The sequence below is a fragment of the Rana temporaria genome, chromosome 4, assembly GCF_905171775.1.
Source record: "Rana temporaria chromosome 4, aRanTem1.1, whole genome shotgun sequence".
NCBI lineage: Eukaryota > Metazoa > Chordata > Amphibia > Anura > Ranidae > Rana > Rana temporaria.
Genome location: NC_053492.1, coordinates 356,281,460 through 356,307,032, shown reverse-complemented (window position 1 = coordinate 356,307,032; position 25,573 = coordinate 356,281,460). Strand labels below are relative to the sequence as shown.

At 42.3% G+C, this 25,573-nt stretch overlaps 2 protein-coding genes across 3 annotated transcripts in view; both read left to right on the top strand.

The window, feature by feature from the left end:
* STRN (striatin) overlaps positions 1-25,573 on the top strand; it is a 159,954-nt gene that overhangs the window by 10,310 nt on the left and 124,071 nt on the right. The gene's annotated exons all lie outside the window — the stretch shown is intronic.
* Positions 5,405-6,170, top strand: LOC120937547 (transmembrane protein 147-like). Its single transcript, XM_040350862.1, has one exon. The coding sequence runs from the start codon at positions 5,481-5,483 to the stop codon at positions 6,009-6,011; it is 531 nt and encodes a 176-aa protein (XP_040206796.1). The 5' UTR covers positions 5,405-5,480; the 3' UTR covers positions 6,012-6,170.

Here is a 25,573-nt window from a genome sequence, read left to right as displayed (position 1 = left end):
GCTGCAGGGTATTGTTTGCAAGAGAGTCTGCCATAGTGTATTCATATTCTGTGTATACTAACACATTATGGCAAACGGCAGCTGGGGGCCCAACGTTTTTCTTTTGTTGTGCTTTAGGCAGACTACATATGGTTGTTTATTATTATTATTATTATTATTATTATATTGCTGTTTGTAAGTCTTCCTGTTGGATTAAAGGGTTTGTAAAGGATTTTTTTATTTTGTATCTTAATAGCTTCCTTTACCTTAATGCAGTGCTGTTTTCATGTCCTCATTGTTTGTTTTTGCTCTCAAGTTGCTGTAATTCTTCTCTGATCTCCACACTTCCTGGTTCTGTTTCCTGATAACCACAGTACTGGGAGCGTTCTCTCTGTGGTCACTAATCAAGGAGGTGTGATTACAGTGTGAGATTAGTTTTCCAAACCATCACTGCCCTGTATTGGCTCTGTACAGCAGAGAAACAGGAAACAACATGCAAAAACGAAACTACAGGTACATTATATGATTGGTTTTTAATCATTTTTAAAAAGAATCGGTTAACCATTATGTCTCTATACCCTGTAAACAGTCATTTCAGCATAAATTTTTTTTTTTATTTGCAACTCCTTTAAGCTACTGATTTACCTGGTGTTTAATTATTCATTCGTTTTCTTTAAATGGTATGGAAGTAATGAGGTAGTGAGTAGCTTTTTTTATCGATTAAACAGGGAAGGCTACACACGTCATGTTTGGTGTTGTACTACACACCGTTTTGTTAGATGGCCTGGTGTGTTTTTCATTTGAATATAGCATAAAAGTTGTTCAAGTCTTGTGACTTTTCTGAACTGTGTGATCTTGTTTTTCCACTATGTATGTTTGTATAAAGGTCTAGATGTGCTGGGGATTGCTGAAAATGTGTTTGTAAGGACTGGACAAATCTTACCCGGAGCTAGGAGCCAGCACTAAAAGCCTAATGCCGCGTACACATGATCATTTTTCGGCATGAAAGCAACATCGTTTTTCGGCTTTTAGAAAAAACGTATTTTTTTTCCAACTTCATCATTAAAACGACATTGCCCACACACGATCGTTTAAAAAAAATGCTCTAGCAAAGCGCGGTGACGTACAACACGTACGAAGGCACGATAAAGGGGAAGTTCCATGCGGATAACGCCACCCTTGGGGCTGCTTTAGCTGATTTCCTGTTAGTAAAAGACGATTCGCGCTTTTCTGTCTGTTACAGCGTGATGAATGTGCTTACTTCATTACGAATGGTAGTTTTACCAGAACGAGCGCTCCCGTCTCCTAACTTGGTTCTAAGCATGCGTGAGTTTTAACCACTTCCCGCCCGGCCTATAGCCGATTTACGTCCGGGAAGTGGTTATGAAATCCTGACAGGACGTTATAGAACGTCCTGCAGGATTTCATGCCGCGCGCCCGTGGGGGCGCGCATCGCGGCGATCGGTGATGCGGGGTGTCAGTCTGACACCCTGCATCTCCGATCTCGGTAAAGAGCCTCCGGCGGAGACTCTTTACCACGTGATCAGCCGTGTCCAACCACGGCTGATCACGATGTAAACAGGAAGAGCCGTCGATGGCTCTTCCTCACTCGCGTCTGACAGACGCGAGTAGAGGATAGCCGATCGGCGGCTCTCCTGACAGGGGGGGTTAGCGCTGATTGTTTATCAGCGCAGCCCCCCCTCGGATCGCCACACTGGACCACCAGGGATGCCCACCCTGGAGCACCAGGGTGGGCAAAAAAAAAAAAAATGCCAAAAAAAAGTCTAAAAAATAAATAAAAAAAAGCATAAAGAAAAAAGATGCCAGTCAGTGCCCACAAATGGGCACTGACTGGCAACCTGGCAAAACTCAGTGCTGCCACCCCAGTGTCCATCAGCGCCACCCCAGTGTCCATCAGCGCCACCCCAGTGTCCATCAGTGCCACCCCACAGTGCCCATCCATGCCCAGTGCCCACCTATCAGTGCCCATCTGTGCCACCCATAAGTATCCATCAGTGCCGCCCATGAGTGCCCATCAGTGCCGCCCATGAGTGCCCATCAGTGCCGCCTATGTGTGCCCATCAGTGCCGCCTATGTGTGCCCATCAGTGCCGCCTATGTGTGCCCATCAGTGCCGCCTATGTGTGCCCATCAGTGCCGCCTATGTGTGCCCATCAGTGCCGCCTATGTGTGCCCATCAGTGTCGCATACCAGCGCCGCCAATCAGTGCCACCTCATCTGTGCCCGTCAGTACTACCTCATCGATGTCCATCAGTGCCATCTCATCGGTGCCCATTAGTGCCGCCATATCAGTGCCCGTAATTGAAAGAGAAAACTTATTTACAAAAAAATTAACAGAAAAAAATAAAAACGTAATTTTTTTTCCAAATTTTCAGCCTTTTTTTAGTTGTTGCGCAAAAAAAAAATCGCAGAGGTGATCGAATACCACCAAAAGAAAGCTCTATTTGTGGGGAAAAAAGGACGCCAATTTTGTTTGGGTACAGTGTAGCATGACCGCGCAATTGCCATTCAAAGTGCGACAGTGCTGAAAGCTGAAAATTGGCTTGGGCGGGAAGCTGCGTAAGTACCTGGTATGGAAGTGGTTAAACATCGTTTTAGCCCACACACGATCATTTTTTACATCCCGAAAAGCTACATTGTTTAAAACGTCGTTAAAAAATGCAGCATGTTCGAAAAACAAATTTTGTCATTTTTCAGAACCCCGAAAAATGATGTGAAGCCCACACACACACGATAATTTTAAATGACATTTTTTTAAAAACTTCGTTTTTTTTCATGCCGAAAAATGATCGTGTGCGCGCGGCATTAGATTCACCATTACCACAGTCAAATATGCAGGTTGTGTATAGGTAACTGAAAGATGTGTAGTTTACCCTACACTGGTCTAGCTAGAACCCATGTGGGTCTCCATATCGGAGGGCCACTGGAGATGACAATCACTGTAGCGGTTTGCATCACGGTCATGATTATCTGGCTGCTGAGTCAGCAGCTTCGCCTCACACAGGGGGTCACTTGCTCGGCTCCCGCACTGTTCAGAGAGACCTTGTATTATTATTTTTTTCTTCAATGAATTTGTGAAATTCTGATTTGACAAGGTGGAGATCATAACGCCATCCTCTCCTCCTTGTCCATTCATGCATGCATTTTCATGTGTTCACCTTGAATTCTGTGGGCCTCAAAACACATGAAAGCAGGCAAAAAACAGACCTCCGCTACTTTCATAAACAGTTTACTCTGATGTGAACAATATCTATAACATGGCCTTTGATTTCTGCATTTTAGGGCATTCTAATGTGATTGTATGTACAAGGCCTTAGTTTGTGTTCTACATCAGCTGGCAGGTTCTTATTTTTCTTTTTGTCTTATGTATTTAGACTAGAATATAATAAATGCGTAACGATGAATATTGAGCCCAAAGTTTAAAAAAAAATGAAATATGCTTATGTTCCCAGCTCTGAGGTTGGTATGTTCTGACCACTATTACAAAATGACAGCTGTACCAAAAAAAGTAAGACTCTTTGGACTGGCTTTATAATAGCAATGTTTGGTGAGGCATAAGTAAACAATGAGATCTTGAATCTGGAGCCCACATGAGACATATAAGAAGCCAAAAAGTGATTTAGCCAGAATCCACACCGAAGTGAGTAAGCTTGTGTGCTCCCAGGATCTGTGGATCTGAATTATGAATGGTAACCCCACATAGTTACCACCTGTCCTACAGTCCCGGAAGCTTAATTCTTACACCCTTACAGAAAGCACATATTTATAACCTGTCCCCACACAGTCATTTGATCTGAATTGTGACATCACACACAATATCCACTCCAAACCCCCCCTCCAAATTACATAAGTTTGCGTTACTGGAGCCCTTGTTCTGAGTCCATCTGTCAAAGTGTTTACACGTGGAACAGACGAAGTATGAAAAGTGGGTGCAAAGCCGTGGGTGTTTGGAGCTCAGCGTGGGTCCTTCAGGCAGCCAGGTGTCCTTGCTCAGCGCTCCTCCTCTGCCAAGGTACTTTGCTCTAATTATTTGTGTCTTGTGAACTCCCATCTCAGCACCCAACACTCCAATGGAGACAGCTGTCTGACCCAAGTGTTCAGGGCTGGACTGGGAATTCTCCAACTCTGCTGTATGAAGATTAATGTTTACTTCCTTTGAATTTGGGGGGGGGGGGGGGGTCACCATTGCAGTGGTGTGCAGGCACTTTGTGTCCAGTTATATGCAGATGACTTCGGTTTGGCACATGGTGTTTTGTATTACTCTTGCCTATGCCAAGAAGCAATTTGGAAATGGATACATTATAGTGGTTGGATTTGGATCTAAATGTCATGGAAAATGATATTGTATTGCTGCATTTGCTTTACTGTGCTTTTTATTTGGAGTATTACAGAACTGTAGTATCCCTTAGTCAGTGAAAATGCATTTGAAAGTATTCTGCATTTGACTTGCTTGCTCTGTACAGCCTTCGTACACTAGTCCTAAAAGTATGTACTGAGCTGAATGGTGTTGCAGCAGTTCAAATTTGAGCTGCATTTATGGTACTGTGGTCTATTACTTTCTGTGGCTCCTCTTACCAAGCTGTGTAGTCAAATTGTTGGAAGAAAACAGTCTTTATAAAAGGCTTCTTGAAGCAAACAGAATGGCGGCAGCATGTGTACACCTCTGTCCAGCTGTCTTTGCAGGTTAAGGGGAGGCTGTCAATGTGAGGCTCAACCATCTGTTTTTACTGCCCCCGATCACAAATATAAACAATCCATAAGATGCTTTGTGGCCACTGCAAAAATTGTACTCCTTTTTACATTTAGAAGGCAGTATCTCCACTAAACCATACACATTCAAGTGATTGGGGCCACTTCACAGCTGCCCTGGAAACACGGTTGAGGTGCAGTCATGCAGCATTTACAGGTAAAGGAGTTGTAAACCCTCTAGGTTTTTCACCTTAATGCATTCTATCAAGGTGAAAAACCTTCAATGGTGCAGCAGCCCCCCAGAGCCCCCCTTTACTTGCCTGTGCCTGATCTTTCTAGCGACAAGAGAGCCAGCAGCTCCAGCCGATGTCTTGGGTCCTCATTGGACAGATTGATAGCAGCAGTAGCCATTCTGGTAACTCTCCAGCGGCAATTATTGGAGATTTTGACAAGTTGCCTGTTCTCACAGAGCAGTATGGTATACCAGTGTTTCTCAACTCCAGTCCTCGAGGCGCACCAACAGGTCATGTTTTCAGGCTTTCCATCATTTTGCACAGGTGATTTGATCAGTTTCACTGCCTTAGTAATTAACACAGCCGTTTCATCTGAGGGAAATCCTGAAAACATGACCTGTTGGGGCGCCTTGAGGACTGGAGTTGAGAAACACTGTGGTATACAGCAAGTTGCCTGTATAGACAGAACACTGGGTAAGGAGGAAAAAAGTCCGAGTACAACGCCTTCTGGAGATGTGTGCAGGCCGGAGCCACCTACCTCTGTGTACAACTCTGCAAGATGCTCTTCTTGGCGACATTTTTCCCAACATGGGAAGGCGCAGTGGGAGCGTACGACTTCATCGGGGAGTTTATGAAGGCCACGGTTGACCTGGCGGACCTCCTGGGGCTGCACTTAGTGATGTCCAGGAATGCTGGGAAGGGGGAGTACAAGATAATGGTGGCAGCCATGGGATGGGCGACCGCGGAGCTCGTCATGTCCAGGTGTCTACCTCTGTGGGTTGGTGCTCGAGGAATTGAATTTGATTGGAAATATATCCAGATGAGCATCGATTCCAACATCAGCTTGGTTCATTACATGGCTGTAGCCGCTCTGGTATGGATGTGGACGCGGTACGACCTCCCTACTCACTTCCGTCTTCCCGTAACGGTCCTCCTGGGCATGAGCATGTATAAGGCCTTCCTCATGGACTGCTTCGTCCACATCTTCCTTCTGGGCAGCTGGACTGCTCTCCTCCTGAAAGCCGTGGTCACCGGTGGTCTGTCCTTAAGCTGTCTCACCCTCTTCGTCAGTCTCGTCCACGGCAACTGAGGAAACCGCAGAATAAGCTAACTCTCTCTGGCCATCAGCCGCTGCGCTGTCTCTGTGAAGGAGGCGAATGCCAAAGCGCTTTAGGGGGTGGGAAAAAAACTTTATACGTATTATTATGTTTTAAATTAATTTGCTAAAAAAACAACAACTTTATATAATAAAACCCATGTGAATGGAAAAAAAAAAAAAAAAAGCAGTGAGGAAGCGATTTCTCTCTGCCTGTCAAAATGTTAGTAAAATGCAAGGTCTGCCACTAGTAAACTTATCCTAGCTGTGCAGACATATTTTATTCTTCACATGCGATCTGGATGCAGTGCGCCTGTTCATTTGAATGGGCTGAAATTGTGAAAACGCCAACACGCCAAAATTTCCAACCACGTCACTTCTGGTAACTCTCCAGCGGCAATTATTGGAGATTTTGACAAGTTGCCTGTTCTCACAGAGCAGTATGGTATACAGCAAGTTGCCTGTATAGACAGAACACTGGGTAAGGAGGAAAAAAGTTGTCACCACCTTGGAGGCGGCCATGTTGTTGGTATCGGGCAGATTAACAATGTCCACTCATTATATGGTATACAGTAGTGTATACGCTGCCGCTGTTCTGTCAAAACAGCCATCTTGTCCAAATCTTCAAACATATTGCGTTTGGGGTGTCATTGACACTGACACAGACCACAAGTGCAGTGGGTTTAAAATGCGGTTTGGGAAACAGTGTTCTGTTGTAAACTGGCCCTCGGTACAAAATAAAATGCACACAAATCCTTGCATGCATAAATTGAGAGCTAAACAAAACATGGCATACTAAGATCATTTATATGTTATATCATTTTTAGGGATGCACTGATACGGATATCCGTGCCAATACTAGCAATTTTCGCAAAAATCGGCACTCGTGAAAATGCTCCGATACCGCAAGTGACGTCGCTTGGAAGAGGACCGCCTCCTCCTCCCCTCCAGACAGTGCCATCCCAGCCTCCACCTCCTCCCAGTGGCATCGCAAGGTGCAGGCCCGCCCCGCCTAACAGCCCACAAGCCCCGTCTCCTTGCTGCACACCTCCTTCCTCCAGCTCTGACTTTTCCGTCCACACAGAGCACTGGATCCGTTCTCTCTCCCTTGTATCATGTTGGCAGTCTCTGGCTCTCTCCCTGTACCATGTCGGCAGTCACTTCTGCCTGTTGCCTACTCCTTCCCTCTACCAGCTGTCACCTCTGCCCCCATGTCTCCCAATAACTCTCCTATTCCCATCCTCTTCCCCCCCCCCCCCCTTAAAATCGCAGCCTTTTCCATCCCAACGCTCCCACCCCACAATCCCTATTTCCCGCTACTCTCAACTACCTTGCCCTCACTTACCCCCCCCCGGCAACCTCCCAAACCACCCCTCTTAGGTGATCGGTATCGGCAAGTACCTGCAAAAAATAATCAGTATTCGTACTTTGTTTAAAAAAAATGACATTGGTGCATCCCTAATCATTTTCTTACGTCCTGATTGCTTAAAGCGGGGGTTCACCCGAATTTTTTTTTTTTTAACATTAGATTGAGGTTAATTACGGGAAGCAGAATCAGGTTTTTTTTTTTTTTTTATAATCAATGCAGTACTTACCGTTTTAGAGATGGATGTTCTCCGCCGCTTCAGAGTATGGTATGGTATGGTTCGGGACTGGGCGTTCCTATTTGATTGACAGCCTTCTGACAGTCGCATACAGCGCGTCACGAGTTGCCGAACGTCTGTGCGGCTCTATACAGGGCCTGTGCACCGACGTTCGGCTACTTTCGGAAACTCGTGACGCGCTGTATGCGACGGTCGGAAGGCTGTCAATCAAATAGGAACGCCCAGTCTCCCAGCCCATACCCAGAAGCCACGGAGGATATCTATCTCTAAAACGGTAAGTACTGCATTGATTTATAAAAAAAAAATAAACACCCGATTCTGCTTCCCGTAATTAGCCTCAATCTAATGTTAAAAATAGATTTTTTTGGGGTGAACCTCCACTTTAAAAGTTAATATCCTAATTCAAAACCAATAGCATTTTGTTGGCAGGAAAGAAGTAGACAAATTTTCGTAACTTTACATATTATTATTTTCTTTTTCCAAAGTATTACACAATTCTGGAGCATACCAGATTTCCCTAGTAGAGTTACTGTATAACCTGTGACAAGTCATGAAATAACTTGTTTGGTTCACAGGGACATGTTAATGGCAGCTGGCCTTACACTGTTGCATCTAAAGACTTTGCAGCTGCCTTATGGTGCCGCTTGTGTGCTCCTCTGACCATTGTTTAGAAAACTGTTAGGCGAACGTTTCTTATGAGTTTGAGAATTTTTTTTGTAATTCCCCCCCCCCCCGCAAGATCTCATGTCTATGTATCACACTTACTTTATTATGCGTTTCTGTTTTATGTCAAGGTGACACTTCTTTTTTGAAAGGTTGTTTTATGGTATAAGCAAGGCGATACAATTTCTGTTTGACAGGGATTGCTTAAAATCAAAGAGAGCTGTTTTTAGTAAACACAATTTTAACTAGACTTGGTTAGTTATATGCAGATGGTCGATACAAATACATTTTGTAGCAATTTTTTTAATCCTATAAAATGGGTCTTTTATATCCCTATAGCAGACCTGGAGCCACTTGTTATTGTGATATAGCACATGCTTCACATACATATATGTATGAGACTGAAAACCCCTTGGGGCCCCTTATTTCAGAAAGATATGATTAGTGCAAGAATGCTGGAGGTCTTTAGGACATAGTGGAGTATTAAAATAAGTTTAGTGAATTCTTGAAAGGACATGTTATTTGTTACTCGCCGAGATGCCTGTTAAATTATGCAGGTGTTATGTCACACTTGGTTATCAAAAGGTTTCATCAATTTTATCAAATCTGTTAAGGACAAGCCCTGTTTTTAATCTCAGATATATTGTATTCTTTACTATTAAGTTTGCTTCAATACTTTGCTATTAAGCTAGTCATAGAATTTTGTTAAGACACTTTCATTGAATTTTTGAAAAATCCTTTTGCCAGAGCATTCTCCTAGCAAACAAGTCGGCTAATTTTGTGGAAAAGCCCTTAAAATTTTGTCCAGTGCTATTTAAATGGAATCTCGTTTACTATGGTTAAAAACGAACATCAATTGGCCTCACTAACCGCAACAATATTGAACCAACAATAGGAAAACTGTATAATGTATGACCAGCCTAACTCTCTGTATGATCTGGGCTTCCTTAACTTTAGGAGGACCAATTGCAGTCATTCTAGGTAGTCCATGGATGTCCACCACAGGTACCTGTACAGCAGGGCCCAACCTTTTGAACAGGAATGGACACTTAAGCAACTTGGTAACCAGTCGTGGGCCACAATGAGTGGAGCGGGCAGATGATGGGTCACGGCTACTCTATAGGCCCTCCGATCCGCCCAGATGAAAGGGGACAAATTCCCTTCTGTTTTTCGGATTCGAGGTAGGCGGGCGTAAACAGACATCTGTTGCTCTATAGAGGTGAATTGAGGGTCCCATTTGGTCGGGCTGATAGTGTGAAAAGGGCCCAAAACTGCTTTCACACTGATGTGCTGCGGTTTACCCACACCGCAGGTGCAGCGCAGTGCACGTGTCTATCCTGCGGGTTAGTTGAACTTTGCCATAGATTCCACTTGTGGCAAAAGCCGGCGCTGTAGAGGAAGCATCGGTTTATGGGGCTCTGCTCCGCAGCCGCTTTCTTCCTCTACCACCAGCTTCATGCACAACACTGATGTTGTGGTATAGCGGGTCGGCAACCTGCGATCTGGGCTTGCCAACCCACCATTCCAGAGCAGGAGATCGCGGGCCACAACAGAGTGCTCCGCGGGCCACATGTGGTCCCCGGCCACTGGTTGGTCACCACTGCTGTACAGGGTGGGGGACAAGTCTTGGTAGGTAATGGTAACATTTCTATGCTTCTCTTTCTTTGTCTTGAAGCCCTTTTATATTCATCAGGATATAAACAAACTTGTGGTTAGCAGCCACTTGTTAACCACATTTTGTATTCACGTGTCAAGTATCAAGCTGCATCTGAATAACGGGGGGGTCAAAAGGATGCCTCACCTCTCCCTCTGTCCCTTTTCCGGCCAGCCTATAACCCTGATGATATATCTGGGTTATTGGCTGCCCGCTCTGCTGTATGCAAGTTAGGGTTAGGGGGTGCAAATTACTTGGCTTGCCCCTAACTTTATTTTTTATTTTTATTTTTTTATAGCTGGCTCCTAGATTCAAAGCAGATTTGTTAAGCCCAGCATTATACCTTAAGATCCTGACACGAAGGTCCAGAAAAAGCAGAAAGAGAGCTAATCTGCCTATTAATTTTGGTTTATGGCTTGGTATATATTAAAACTGCTGGTTTAGTATGGCAGCCAGGCTACTGTATGGCCATACAGTAGTAAAATATTCTTTTTAAGAACAGTCGTTTTATTTCCTAATGGTTAGTAGTGTCAATCCAACCTTTTATGTTTTCCACTGCAGTGATGAAAAATGCAAAGGAGCAAGATAAACATTTTATTTTCAAACGAATTTCTAACGGTGAAAGTTTTTTGTTCAGGAAAGTCTTTTCACTAAAGAGTTCTAAAAGCTGGGAGACAGCCATTTGGATCATGTGACCGCTGTGATTGGCTGTCACAGCAGTCGCATGATTGGAAATCTCCTGTTCAAGTATGCATCGGTAGCTCACGATCCCCGCTGGTTACCGTGATGGGAGCATGCTACACAGGACCGCATATATGCATGACTGGCTTCAAGAGGTTAAGAGGTTTTTTTTTTTTTGTACTGTACTTCTAAATGATATTCATCAAATCATTGAATGTACTAATAAGGATTTTTGTACAAATATTTGTAAGAACATATTCTAGTGTATGGCCAGCCTAAAGGTCAGCAGATGCAGCCTTTACAGCCTGGTTTACACTACTATGGAGGAAATATTTGTATTCTTCTTACCATATCACAATAAACAAAGGGCAATGCTGGAGTATGTAAAAAAAAAAAAAAAAAAGCCCGAGTGTTTTTCCTGCCAGGAAGGGACAAAACGGGTCAAGCAGCTGAGATGACATCCTTGCAATACATATGTTGGTGGTGAATGTGTGGTATGTGCATATAGAGTATTGCTTGCCTAAAAAGCACCAACAAATGTGGGCTAATTGTTTGCTATATAATTCCTATAGAAACTAGAGCAACCCGAATAACCAGAAGTGAATTTGAACCTTTTTATATAGACCATCTATAGTTGCTGAGCCTTGTGGACTTTAAGATTTCTTTTTTCGTCTTTTTTTTTTTTCTTCTTTTCATAAGCTTGCTCTTTATTACTTTTTTTTTTTTTTTTTTTTTAATGCATGCATTAAAGTATAGAGGTAACTTGGAGAAAAGTTGATATATGTTTATTTGAAAGTGAAATGGATTTTATTTAATTTTGACCTAACTGAGTTTTTTTTTTTTTTTACAGCATACATTTTTCTGTTATAACTGCACAAAAAATGTGCAGAGGTAGTGGCAGTGGAAGATGTGGATGCTATGCTAGTTCTAGTGGTACAGAAAGCACTATATCTGCTATAATACACCACTGTGTGTACTGGGCTACAGTTCACCACTGTGCAGAAATATAACACTATATCAATGCCCTGTTTTATAGTATACTATGTATTTTAGAATATAACTGATAAAATAGTATTGCTGCACAGAGGTGAATTATACAAGTGCTCTGATATAGTTTCCCTGAAGGTTTTCATTTATTTCATTTATGTTCTAGCGTTCACATTCTCTAAATTTATTCTGCAGTGTTGAAGATGTTTTACCACTAGTAGGGCCAATTATTAAAATGGTTGTCAACTTCTCGCCTGACCTTTTGTTATGCTGACTGGGCATCGTGTGACGTCCAGCAAGATAACATGCCGGTGCGCGCAACATGGCGCTTGGAGGTGCTGTGTGTCAAGCCTCGTACACACGCACAGTTTTCTCGGGCAGAAACGGCAAGAAGACTGCTGGTAGAGCTTTCTTGCTGAGTAAACCGTGCGTGTGTACGAGGCTTTGAGGTTTCTCGTCGAGAAAACTGCCCAGAATCTAGACAAGAAAAATAGAGAACCTGCTCTCTATTTTCTCGTTTTGATTCTCGGCAGTGTTTTCCTGCCAAGAAACTCAAGCGTGTGTATACTTGCCTGCCTCCATGGAAACCTGCGCATTCTTGAAATGACTGACGCATGCACGGTAGCTTCCAAGGCATAGGTAGGGTGAAGCAAGATGGCCGCGAGTGCATGCTCATCGTAGTCGATGACGTCACCGAGTTCGTGCCATTCAAAAGAACGGCGGTTCTTTTAAATCATACATGTGTACACTCGGCCGGCAAGAAAATCTTGGCAGGAATCTCGTCAGGAAAAAAAGTTTTTCTTTTTCTGACGAGAATCCCGGCCGTGTGTACAGGGCTTCAGTCTGATGCACTGCATCTCCGATTGTTGACAGAGGCTCCCTACCACGTGATCAGCTAAAACCTCATTCCTTGGTTTGCGCTGACAGGAAGAGCCAACCGGTGGCTCTCCCTGTGTCGGTTATCAATGTGCTGATAATCGGCACATTGATTATAACCACATCCCCATCAGATGTGCCCATCAATAAAGTCTGTCAGTGCCCAGCAGTAACACCTGTCATTACCTTGTCAGTGCTGTCCATCAGTGCCCATCAATTCTACATATCAGTGACTGTCGGTAAGGCCCCTTTCACACTGGGGCGGGAGGCGAGGTGGTGGTATAGCGCCGCTAAAAATATACCTTCCGAATTGCTGTGGGATTCGGCCGCTAGTGGTGTGGTATTAACCCCCGCTACTGCCCGATAAAGGGTTAATACCGCCCGCAATGCGCCTCTACATTTAACGTGGTTTCCTATGTGACACGTTCACATCTATGCTTTTTTTCAGCTGCTGTGTAGTTGGAAAGGGTCAAGGACTTTTTCCAATGCAAAACTGCTTTATTTGTTCAATAGACTTCAATAGAGAAGCTGCAGAAAAGCATGTAGTGCACTGTGTCCTGAATTGTGGCACCTTGTGTTATGGGCCCCTACAAAGAGGAATATTTGTTTTGACTGCAGGTATTCTGTATAGATATTAGGGGTGCAACGGATCAAAAAACTCACGGATCGGATCGATCCTCGGATCAGGAGTCACGGATCGGATCATTTTCGGATCAGCAAAAAAAAAAAGGGTCCGTTTTTTCATTGGTCCAAAAAAAAAAAAAAAAATTATTTATATATATATTTTTTTATATATATATTTTTTTATATATATATTTTTTTATATATATATATATATATATATATATATATATATATATATATATATATATATATATATATATATATATATATATATATATATATATATATATATATATATATATATTTTTATATATATATTTTTATATATATATTTTTATATATATATATATATTTTTTTATATTTTTATATATATATATATATTTTTATATATATATATATATATTTTTTTATATATATATATATATATATTTTTTTTTATATATATATATATATTTTTTTTTATATATATAATAAAATAATATATATTTTTTTTTGGACCAATTTAAAAAAAGGAACCTTTTTTTTTTTTTTTTTTTTTTTTTTTTTTTTGCTGATCTGAAAAAAGAGCACAATAGCAATTCACAGGGGTGGATTAAAGAGGAATCAGGTGAGGCTGTTTGGGACTTAAAGTACAATCTTGATGTTTTTACAGCAAAAAAAAAAAAAAATATATATATATATATTTTTTTTTTGCTGTAAAAACATCAAGATTGTACTTTAAGTCCCAAACAGCCTCACCTGCTTCCTCTTTAATCCACCCCTGTGAATTGCTATTGTGCTCTTTTTTTCCCCCTTTCCCCCCCCCCTCCTCTCACACCAGTGCTTCACTGCTAACATTCCCATTCAGCTTGCTAGAGCCCAGTGCACAGCGTGACACGCCTCCCCGGGGAGGCGTGTCACGCTGGGCTCTGGCAAGCAGACTGGCCGCCGCTCCGGAGCTAGGCCGAAGCCGGGGACTTTCCTAGGCCTAGGCTCCGGAGCGCTCCGCGGATCGCGGGGTGTGCCGATCCGAACGGGGTGGCCCGTTCGGATCACGGATCGGTGACGATCCGTTACACCCCTAATAGATATGTTGTCATGGAAAATGCCAAGTGTATTATTGTGCCCTGTGGTAATAGGTGTGTTAGGCTTCTTTCACACTATGGATTGTATGTCCGTTTTATAATATCCGTTACTACTGTTATTACACCTATTAACGGACGTTTATTAACGGATTTAATAACGGATACATACGGATAAATATTTTACCATTCTTCCTTTATTGAAAACGGATAATGTTTATCCGTATATATCCGTTATATCATTCCTTTCTAACGTCCGTTAATAAAAACCATTTCACCCTTTCTTGAAGTCCAGCTCCAGAAGTCTTTACTGAGCATGCTCAGTAAAATTAACGTCCGTTAACATAACGGACATTTACGGAGACATTTACTAACGTCCGTGCGCCATAGACTTCAATGTTAAAATATAACGGACGTTAATATATCCGTTACTTGCAACGGACAAAAAATGGACAAAAAATAGTGCAAGACCCGTCACATATTCCGTTACAACTAACGTCCGTACATTATAACGGACTATTACGGATCTTTACGGAACATAAAAAAATCCCATAGACTTTAATGATATTTTATAAAGGACGTATAACTTCCGTTTTTTAACATTATCTGACGGATTTTATTACGGATTATTAAAACGGATTTATTTTGTAGTGTGAAAAGGGCCTTACAGCTTATTACTGCAACTCTGCTGTGTGAATTGTTCCTTCTCCTTGAAGTTCATAGTACTTCTCATGAAGATGCTTTCATTTGCCTCTTACACAGAGTAATCGCACCATCTTTGTTTACTGGTGTCTATGCTATAGCCTTGATTTGTTAGGAGCCAGAAAACGCGCCCCATGCCGACGAGCTTGCGCGCAGAAGCGAACACATACGTGAGCAGCGCTCGCATATGTAAACGGTATTTAAACCACACATGTGAGCCATCGCCGCGATTGGTAGAGCGAGAGCAATAATTCTAGCCCTAGACCTCCTCTGTAACTCAAAACATGCAACCTGTAGAATTTTTTAAACGTCGCCTATGGAGATTTTAAAGGGTAAAAGTTTGTCGCCATTCCACGAGCGGACGTAATTTTGAAGCGTGACATGTTGGGTATCAATTTACTCGGTGTAACATTATCTTTCATAGTATTAAAAAAAATGGGGATAACTTTACTGTTGTCTTATTTTTTTAATTAAAAAAAGTGTAATTTTTTCCCAAAAAAGTGCGCTTGTAAGACCGCTGCGCAAGTACGGCATGACAAAGTATTGCAACGATCGCCATTTTATTCTCTAGGGTGTTAGGATAAAAAATATATATAATGTTTGGGGGTTCTAATTAGAGGGAAGAAGATGGCAGTGAAAATAGTGAAAAATTACATTGGAATTGCTGTTTAACTTGTAATACCAATGGCCACCACCAGATGGCTCCAGCTTACACATCTGGTGGTAATAACTTGTAATACCAACGGCTCACCACCAGATGGCGCCAGCTCACAAAAAAAAATCCTGGTCGCCATGGGGACTAGAAATAGGGTCCTGGCGACTTCCAAGCCAAGTCGCCAGGACCCTATTTCTAGTCGCCATGGCGACCTGGCGCCCGGGATTTGCCGAGCCCTGATTTAATAATATATACTGTATGTGTTTTACTCTGTATCCCCAAAGCATTTTTTTTTTTTTTAACGTGACCAGTAGCAGAGGACTAGAAGCTCCCCCTGCTTTGTTTCCCTACAGCAGGGGTCTCAAACTGGCAGCCCGCCAGCTGTTTGCGAAACAAGTTCCATCATGCCTCTGCCTTGTAACTGTCAAACTACAAGTCCCGTGAGGCATTGCAAGGCTCACAACAGCTGGAGGGCTGCCAGTTTGAGACCCCTGCCCTTCAGTCATGTGACGGCTGTATAATGATTAGGAAAAAGGTACTTGGATGTGTTTTTTTTTTTTTTTATAAAATTACAGTGCCACCCACATACAGAAAGAGAAGGGATAATGTACATTAAACAGTGTGTTTACTATCACCTTAACTATGTACCAGCAAAATGACATTACTCCCCTTTAAAAATATGTCTTCAAATACATGCGACATTCTACCATTGTTACTCCTAGTGATTAAAAATGTATTTATTTATTTATAGAATGCTTGTTAGGACTGGCTTCCTTCACAAACTACAGGAAGCTGACTGCCGTGTGCCTGAGGCAGGGTTTCAGACCAAATACGTGTATTGTTTCCTCTCTATCCTGCAGTGAGCTGTATTGTAAAGCTTCTTGGTGAGACATCACTGTTTTAGGGCTGGAGAGGTGCTGGCTGATTTTTGCAAAACTTGACACATGGGTGGTTGGGAGTATTTAATTTATTTTTAAACTGAGAATTGGCAGATTTAGATTACAGCTATAACTTCTTAATGGATTCTCAAACTACACTAGTAAAGCAGGCCATACACGGTCGAATTTCGAACAAATTTTCTTTTCAAAATCAGAAAGTTCGTTTTTTTGTGATCCGATGATGACACCATTGATTTTCGAAATTGGGCCAACCAAACCTTCATGTTGCCGGGAATATTCTTTTCTTGCACATGCGCATTTTTTTTTCTATTACATTTCTCGCACGATTCTCCCATCATTGATCAGAAAATCGTTCGTTTTTTTCAAAACCTTTCCAACATGTTAGATTGCTCAAATTTGTTTGCCGCACGAAAAGGCTATTGCTGTAGCCCACTAACGTGCAAAATACGTACAAAATGTATTTGATACGATTTTCGAAAGAATATTCTTTCAAAATTCGAAGCGTGTATGGCCACCTTTAAGCTTTTTGTTATAGTTTTTACACATTTGCCACAATTATTTAAAATTAAGCCAATGAGACGCCATGAAATTAGGTTAGGTGGATCGTCTACATTTTAATATATATATATATATATATATATATATATATATATATATATAATATATATATATATATATATATATATATATATATATATATATATATATATATATATATATATATATATATATATATATATATATAGGCAATAGTATGAACCTAGTAATAGAAAATGGATTACTGTCTCGAGGCCCTTAGGCCCCTTTCACAGGTGCGGACCGTATGTCCGCTTGTTCATCCATCCGTTTGCGGATGAAAAAGGGACATACATTGGTCCCAATGTGATTGCGGGTGTCAGCGGATGAACATCCGCTGACACCAGTAATCGTCCGCCTCCGCAAACATCCGAATTTGCAGACGGAAGAAGATCCTATTTTTTCTTCAGTCATCGGATCGGATAAACGCGAACAATACGGTCCGTGTTGGAGAAAAGACAGGGCGGTGCCTGCACAGTGTGCGGAGACCGCCCTGTCATCCGACGGCTCAGTGGGGATATACGGAGCGATCCCTGCTGAGCTTACGAACATACGGAGGCGGATCATTACTGATCCGCCCCGTGTGAAAGGGCCCTAAGAGCCATGCATAAGATGCCAAATGGCCGCAGGCTGGGCAACCAGAGTTTCAGCTGAAGACCATGCATTACAATCTTGCATGTGGTTTTCTGGGCACCACCATATCTTTCAGCATATGTAACAAAATACGCAGAAGTCTTTATTTTTTCCTATATGCTTTTTTTCTGGTCATGTGCCAAAGAGGAGAGAATTTATAATGCTTCCATACTGTATTACCTTACAGGTAGGTGGTACTGCTGACAAACCTTATCGGGACACTTGTCAGAGTGGTGCCAGCAAGAATTACGGTACTTTCCACTATGCAATGAAAAGTTGATATTTGCATTTAAAGTACTGCACCAATATTTCTACATTATTAAAGGGCAGGGTGGATTTGATTTAAATCCAAGTCAATTTCAATCACAATTTGCTAGTAAAAAAGCTTGATTTAAATCAATTTGATTTTTAATTCATAATTTTTAACTGCTTGCCGACCAGCCGCCGCAGTTATACGGCGGCATGTTGGCTCTGCTGGGCGAGAGCACGTAGCTTTACGTCACCTCGCCCAGCAGCCAATAGGGAACAGAAGATCAGTCATTTGCCCATGTCAGTCCACCACCCCTTCAGTTAGAACACACCCACGGAACATACTTGACCCCTTCCCCGCCCCCTAGTGTTAACCCCTTCACTGCCAGTGGCATTTTTATAGTAATCCAATGCATTTTTATAGCACCGATCGCTATAAAAATGCCAATGGTCCCAAAAAAGTGTTTGAAGTGTCCGCCATAATGTCGCAGTACCAAAAAAAAATCGCTGATCGCCGCCTTTACTAGTAAAAAAAAAAATATTAATAAAAATACCCCCTATTTTGTAAACGCTATAAATTTTGCACAGACCAATCAATAAAGGCTTTATTGCGATTTTTTTATTTTATTTTTATTTATTTTTTTACCAAAAATATGTCGAAGAATACGTATCGGCCTAAACTGAGGAAATTTTTTTTTTTATATATTTTTGGGGGATATTTATTATAGTAAAAAAATATTCATTTTTTTCAAAATTGTCGCTCTATTTTTGTTTATAGCACAAAAACTAAAAACCGCAGAGGTGATCAAATACCACCAAAAGAAAGTTCTATTTGTGGGGGAAAAAAGGACGCCAACTTTGTTTGGGAGCCACGTCGCAAGACCGCGCAATTGTCCGTTAAAGCCACGCAGTGCCGAATCGCAAAAAGTGCTCTGGTCTTTGACCAGCAATATAGTCCGGGGGTTAAGTGGTTAATGAGCATCTGTCCTGCAGCGGCTCCTCCAATGACCCGCTGTTGGCTCACCGACAGTCCCATTCACTTTTATGGGACGGCTGGTGATGCGGCAGTGACACAAGGTGAGGGTCGTGGCAGCAGCAGGTGACGGGCACTGCCATGATGGATCTGAAATGACAGGTGCTCTTTAAATGTAAGGACTTATTCTCGCTGGTAGTTAGAATCTTTACTATTTGCAAACAAAATTAAGGTTTCCCATTTAGAATTATAAGCTGTTAGGTTAGTAAAACGGCGATATCGGAACCGATTCAATCCTCCAGTTTTTAGTGTACATAGATTTGCATGACATTGGTATAAAGCAAGGATCCTCAAACTACGGCCCTCCAGCTGTTGAGGAACTACACATCCCATGAGGCATTGTAAAACTCTGACATTCACAGACATGACTAGGCATGATGGGAATTGTAGTTCCTGAACAACTGGAGGGCCGTAGTTTGAAGACCCATGGTATAAGGGAATATTCCTGAACTTTTTGTCTCATGGTTACTGTGAAATGGTGTGACTGCATCAATGCAGTGCATGTTATCTCAGCTTGTAGAACTTGGATTCATTGGATGAGTTTACCAAAAATGTAACTATTGCAGAAAATACAGCCTCATGCTACATAATTAAGCTCCATCTCATGCTAAATAATCAATTATTAATGTATCTTAATTTACAAAACTATCTATAGATTGATTTTTACTCCAAAAGCATTTTATTAAAATACATTTTAATAAAATAAAAAATATCTGATTTTTATCCACCCTGGGAAAGGGTGCCATCTCAGTCATTGGAAACCTTATTCCACAACATCTCACATTTCTAACATTATGTACTTCTGTTAAAGTATCCTGTTCCCTTTGTGTTGCTTCCTTTGTGTGACATACCCGTTGATTCTTGCAGTCCTCCTTGCTCTTGTTGCAAACTCTTAGAGCACATCCACCGTAGCGGAGGTCAGTTTTCTGGCTGTGCTGAGAGAACAGCCTACCTGTCCCTCAGTGGTTAGACTTGTGCTGACCACCCCCTGTACAGCCACTTGGAAGATCAGTGTACTGCGGTTTCTCTATCCCTAGTTCTCTATTCCCCCTATGCAACTCGGATGAAAGATTGTGATCACTAAAAAAGAAAAAAAAAACATTTATTATTCTTAGATACACATGTTTTGCCTTTTTTATTTCTTCTTTAAACTCAATGGATGGCTTTACAAGGTGGGGGTTTACATATACTTTAAATCTGAACTCCAAGGAAATGTCAAAACTACTCAATAACAAGTAGGTGAAGCAGAATGTAAAGTGGAAGTGAATTTATTGGCTACACGCGTGTTTCATGTCAATGACACTGAGGCCTCAAGCCCGTATGTAATTGGTGTCAGTGGGGATAATATTATAACAAGTGTAAGTGTTGTGGTCAGATCGAGCTCTTTAGCATCAACCCAACTCACTGTGTTTTGGAGGAGGAATGCTGCCTATGACCCCAAGAACACCATCCCCACCATCAAACTTGGAGGTGGAAACATTATTCTTTGGTGGGGTTTTTCTGCTAAGGAGACAGGACAAATTCACCACATCAAAGGGATGATGGGTGGCCCATGTGCCATTAAATCTTGAGTGAGAGACTCCTTCCCTAAGCCAGGGCATTGAAAATGGGTCGTAGATGGGTATTCCAGCATGACAATGACCCCAAAACACATGACTAAGGCAACAAAGGAGTAGCTCAAGAAGAAGCACATTAAGGTCATAGAGTGGTCTAGCCAGTCTCCAGACCTTAATTCCATAGGAAATACGTGGAGGGAGCTGAAGGTTTGAGTTGCCAAACGTCGGCCTCAAGACCTTTAATGACCTGGAGAGAATCTGCAAAGAGGAGTGGACACATTTCCTCCTGAGAGCCTGGTGGCCAACTACAAGAAATGTCTGACTCTGTCATTGCCAACAAGGGTTTTGCTGCCAAGTAGCAAGTCCTGTTTTGGAAAGGGGTCAAATGCTTATTTCACTCATTAACGCCTGCCGCATGCCTTTTTACGTCCACAGAATGGCACGTACAGGCAGATGGGCGTATATATACGTCCCTGCCTTCTAGCGGGTTGGGGGTCCGATCGGAACCCCCTCCGGCGGGCGGCTTACCTCGGGGAGCGATCCGGGACAGCGCGGCTATTCGTTTATAGCCGCTCCTTCGCTATTGCTCCCCGGAGCTGAAGAACGGGGAGAGCCGTATGTAAACACGGCTTCCCCGTGCTTCACTGTGGCGCTGCATCGATCGAGTGATCCCTTTTATAGGGAGACTCGATCGATGACGTCAGTCCTACAGCCACACCCCCCTACAGTTGTAAACACACACTAGGTGAACCCTAACTCCTACAGCGCCCCCTGTGGTTAACTCCCAAACTGCAACTGTCATTTTCACAATAAACAATGCAATTTAAATGTATTTTTTGCTGTGAAAATTACAATGGTCCCAAAAATGTGTCAAAATTGTCCGAAGTGTCCGCCATAATGTCGCAGTCACGAAAAAAATCGCTGATCGCCGCCAATAGTAGTAAAAATTTTTTTTTTTATAAAAATGCAATAAAACTATCCCCTATTTTGTAAACGCTATAAATTTTGCGCAAACCAATCGATAAACACTTATTGCGATTTTTTTTTTTTTACCAAAAATAGGTAGAAGAATACGTATCGGCCTAAACTGAGGAAAAAAAAAATGTTATATATGTTTTTGGGGGATATTTATTATAGTAAAAAATATTGAATTTTTTTTCAAAATTGTCGCTCTATTTTTGTTTATAGCGCAAAAAATAAAAACCGCAGAGGTGATCAAATACCACCAAAAGAAAGCTCTATTTGTGGGGGAAAAAAGGACGCCAAATTTGTTTGGGAGCCACGTCGCACGACCGCGCAATTGTCTGTTAAAGCGACGCAGTGCCGAATCGCAAAACCTGGCCTGGGCCTTTAGCAACAAAATGGTCCGGGGCTTAAGTGGTTAAAATGCAAATCAATTTATAACTTTTTTGAAATATTTTTTTCTGTAGTTTTTTGTTGTAATTCTGTCTCTCATTGTCAATCTTTCAACAAACCTACCATTAAAATTATAGACTGATCATTTCTTTGTCGGTGGGCAAATCTACAAAATCAGCAGGGGATCAGATACTGTATGTGCATTATTGAATTGATCTGCGTTTAGGCTGGGTTCACACTGCAGATGGATGTTGCTGACAGCAAGGGTCCGGTGCGTCCCTGTTCTTCGTTTCAGGGACAAATCAGGCCCATATTTTTGCCTGAATTCGGTTCTGAAACGGGGCCTGTCACAATCTCCTGTCATGGGAATTGCATGCGGAAAATGCTGCATCCAATTCGCACAAGAGTGTGGCAAGCAATGCAAGACTATCAAAAAAATTAACATCACTGTGGTCTCATGGTATGTTGAAGAGATTGTGTAATGTTGATAAGGGAAGCAGCCTGATGAAGGAGTAAGTGATAAAACTGTTATTATATGTAATTTACTTTTATAATTAAAGGGCTGGAGGTGTTACACCCCGATTGTCATCATTCATATTTGCTTATGCACTAGATGTCAAACATGAATGGTTAATGACCCATTCACACTTGTGTGTTATACTGAGGAAAGTTTATTTCAATTTACAAATTGCATTCTGTCTGGCTAGTTCACATATATTATTCACTGCAACTCTGTGTGGGAATTGCATGTGCCTTTGCTTCTGAGAGGGAGCTACCGGGGACAGGGGTGTTTTTTTTTTTTTTTTTTTTTTTTTATATATCACTTTTTTTTTTTTTTTATATCACTTTTTTTCCTATTACAAGGAATGTAAACATCCCTTGTAATAGGAATCGTTCATGAGCGGTCCTTTTTTATGGAGAGATGATGGAAAGCATGAGATTGGGGAAAAAAAAAATGTCCCCTCCCGTCGCCTGTAAGAACGATTAAGCGGCAGAACTGCCGCTGTGATCATTCAAATGGCGCGCAGAATCGCTGGCTGGAAACAAGGCTATCTGTAGCTGCAGGCATCATTCAGATATTCCCACTGACGTCATATGACGTCCTTGGACTGGAAATGGTTAAAGTGATTGTAAAGGCTTGTTTTGTTATTTAACAAAAAAACATGTTATGTTATACTTGCCACCTCTGTGTAGTTTTGCACAGAGCAGCCTGGATTCTTCTCTTCCCTTCTTTGCTGCTCCCAGCCCCTCCCTTCTTTTGAGTACCCCTCAGCCAGCAGCTTTCTACAGGGCGCAGCCGAGTTGGCGCTCTGTGTATCCATTCAGACACGGAGCCCCAACCTGGCCCTGCCCCTCTCTCTCCCCTGATTGACTTTGACAGCCGTGGGAGCCAATGGCGCCGCTGCTCTCTCAGCTAATTGGGCGTAGTTTCCTGGATGGCTGAGAGCTTTGTGGACATCGCTGGAGAAAGGACACCCTGTACTAGTGTATAGCCAGCTTTAGCACTCGTTCACACTGTGTGGAGACAGGCATTTTTCCACACCAGATGACCGCCTGTCACTGCAAGGACACATAAACAATTGTTTACTATGGCCCCATTCACAGAGCAACACTGATGTTATGTGCCTTGCGGAAAATTCTGCATTTTTCTGTAGCACAGTTAGGGCTCTTTCACACGGGCGGACCGTTCAGATTCGCCTGCGGGTTTTTCAGGCGGACCTGAATGGGCGCTCCGTGCTCCTCTATGGAGCCACGGATGTCAGCGGTGACATGCCCGCTGACATCCGACCCGCCAAAGTATGACAGAGGAAAAACCTACTCTTCCATCCGTCGATCGGATCGGGTGAACACGGACAGACGGTCCGTGTTCATCTGATCCCTCCATAGGGGAGAGCAGAGAAAAGACAGGGCGGTCCCTGCACCGTGAATGATGTGTCGCTATGTGACACTTTGAATAAAGTTAAAAAGAAAACGATGCAATGAGCTAAAATGTCACTGCTCTTTGCGTGATCTCACACTGACAGCTACCTACATGGTAAGGCTGATGCGGACTATCCATCCGTGTGAAAGGGGCCTAAGCGTGTGCTCACTGTAGTCAATGGGCCCTTAGTGTGTGGTACGCTGTGCCCAAAAGTCACGAGTGTTTGCATACAGATCAGAGATAGGCAGACTGAAGCTGTGACTGTACACATGTAACTACACATCCAAGCAGACATTTTGTATAGGAATGTGTGAGCAACTCAATTTGCATCCCTCAGGCATTCTCACTGAGATAAAGATGGGTAAAGTAATCTATAAGGCCCTGTACACACGACCGAACATGTCTGCTGAAACTGGTCCGCAGACCAGTTTCAGCGGACAGATCCGACCGTGTGTACAGCCTAGCAGACAGGTTTCCAGCAGACAAAAATTTTAAAGCATGCTTTAAAACTTATCTGCTGGAAACCCGTCCGTCCGACATGTCCGCTGGTTAGTATGCTTAACCAGCGGACCGAAATCTCCCGCATGCGCCGAATGGATTCGACGCATGCGTGGAAGCATTTTACTTCCGGGTTTGTGGACGTGGCGGTGTCACGTGCTGTCTGTCCGCTGGGATTTTGGTTTGATGGTGTGTACAGCCATCAGACCAAAATCTCCAAAAGGACATGTCCGATGTTCGCTCGTCTGTACGAGGCCTCAGAGTAAGGTTAAACTGCTAGTGATTTCTTAAAGAAAAATCTCATTCAATTTTTTTTAATACTTTTTTCAATGCTCTATAGCGGTTTGTTCAGTGTACTAGCTTTAGGCCATCATTATGATGCTTTAGATAAATTTGCAGTAGACAGATAATTTCCCTGACCTTCACAAAAACAGATTTATTGTACATTAACTACTTCCAGCCCAGGCCTATTCTGGCACTCCTCTCCTACGTGTAAAAATCATTTTTTTTTGCTAGAAAATTACTCAGAACCCCCAAATATATATAATTTCTTTAGCAGAGACCTTAGGGAATAAATGGTGGACGTTGCAATTTTTCATGTCACATTTGAGCCAAATTTCAGTACTTATTAATCTCCATAGGCAACCCTTTAAACATTTTTTACTGGTTACCGGTTTAGAGTTAGAGGAGGTCTAATGCTAGAATTATTGCTCTCGCTCTAACGATCACGGCAATGCCTCACATTTTTCTTTGATCAATTTATTCCTGTTACAAGGAATGTAAACAGCCCTTGTAATAGGACTAGGGAATGCCAGGTTCTCTTTACAGAGGGATCTGGGCTGGGGTCTAGAAGTCCCCAGATCTCTCCTTTATGCTGGAAAGACTGAGATTTAAAAAAAACAGCAGTGTTTACGTCTGTCAGCGCTGGAAGTCATGACGTTGTTTGCGGGCCCCTGAGGGTGAAAAAGATGGCTGGGGACCATCTGTTCCGCGGTCAGCCCTATGGTAAATTGCAGCCGCCTATAAAAGCAATTAAGCGGCTCAACAGCCACCATGATTACTTTTTACTTTACAGGGAATTGCTGGCTGAAAAAAAAAAAAGATATCTGGATGATGCCTGCACCTGCATGCATCATTCATATATCTCCACTTAAAGTCCAGGTCTTCATATGACATCCTTGGGTGGGAAGCAGCGTTAATGTTGACAGTAAATTTCGATTTAGTTTTAGTCTTGTTCTTTTGACTTAAAGCGGATGTTCCATTACAAAAAAAAAAAAAAATTAAAAGTCAGCAGCTACTAACACTGTAGCTGCTGACTTTTAATAAG

What these genes read in the sequence shown, in the direction of transcription:
- LOC120937547 (XM_040350862.1), top strand. Translation starts at nt 5,481, where the DNA reads ATGCTCTTCTTGGCGACATTTTTCCCAACATGGGAAGGCGCAGTGGGA.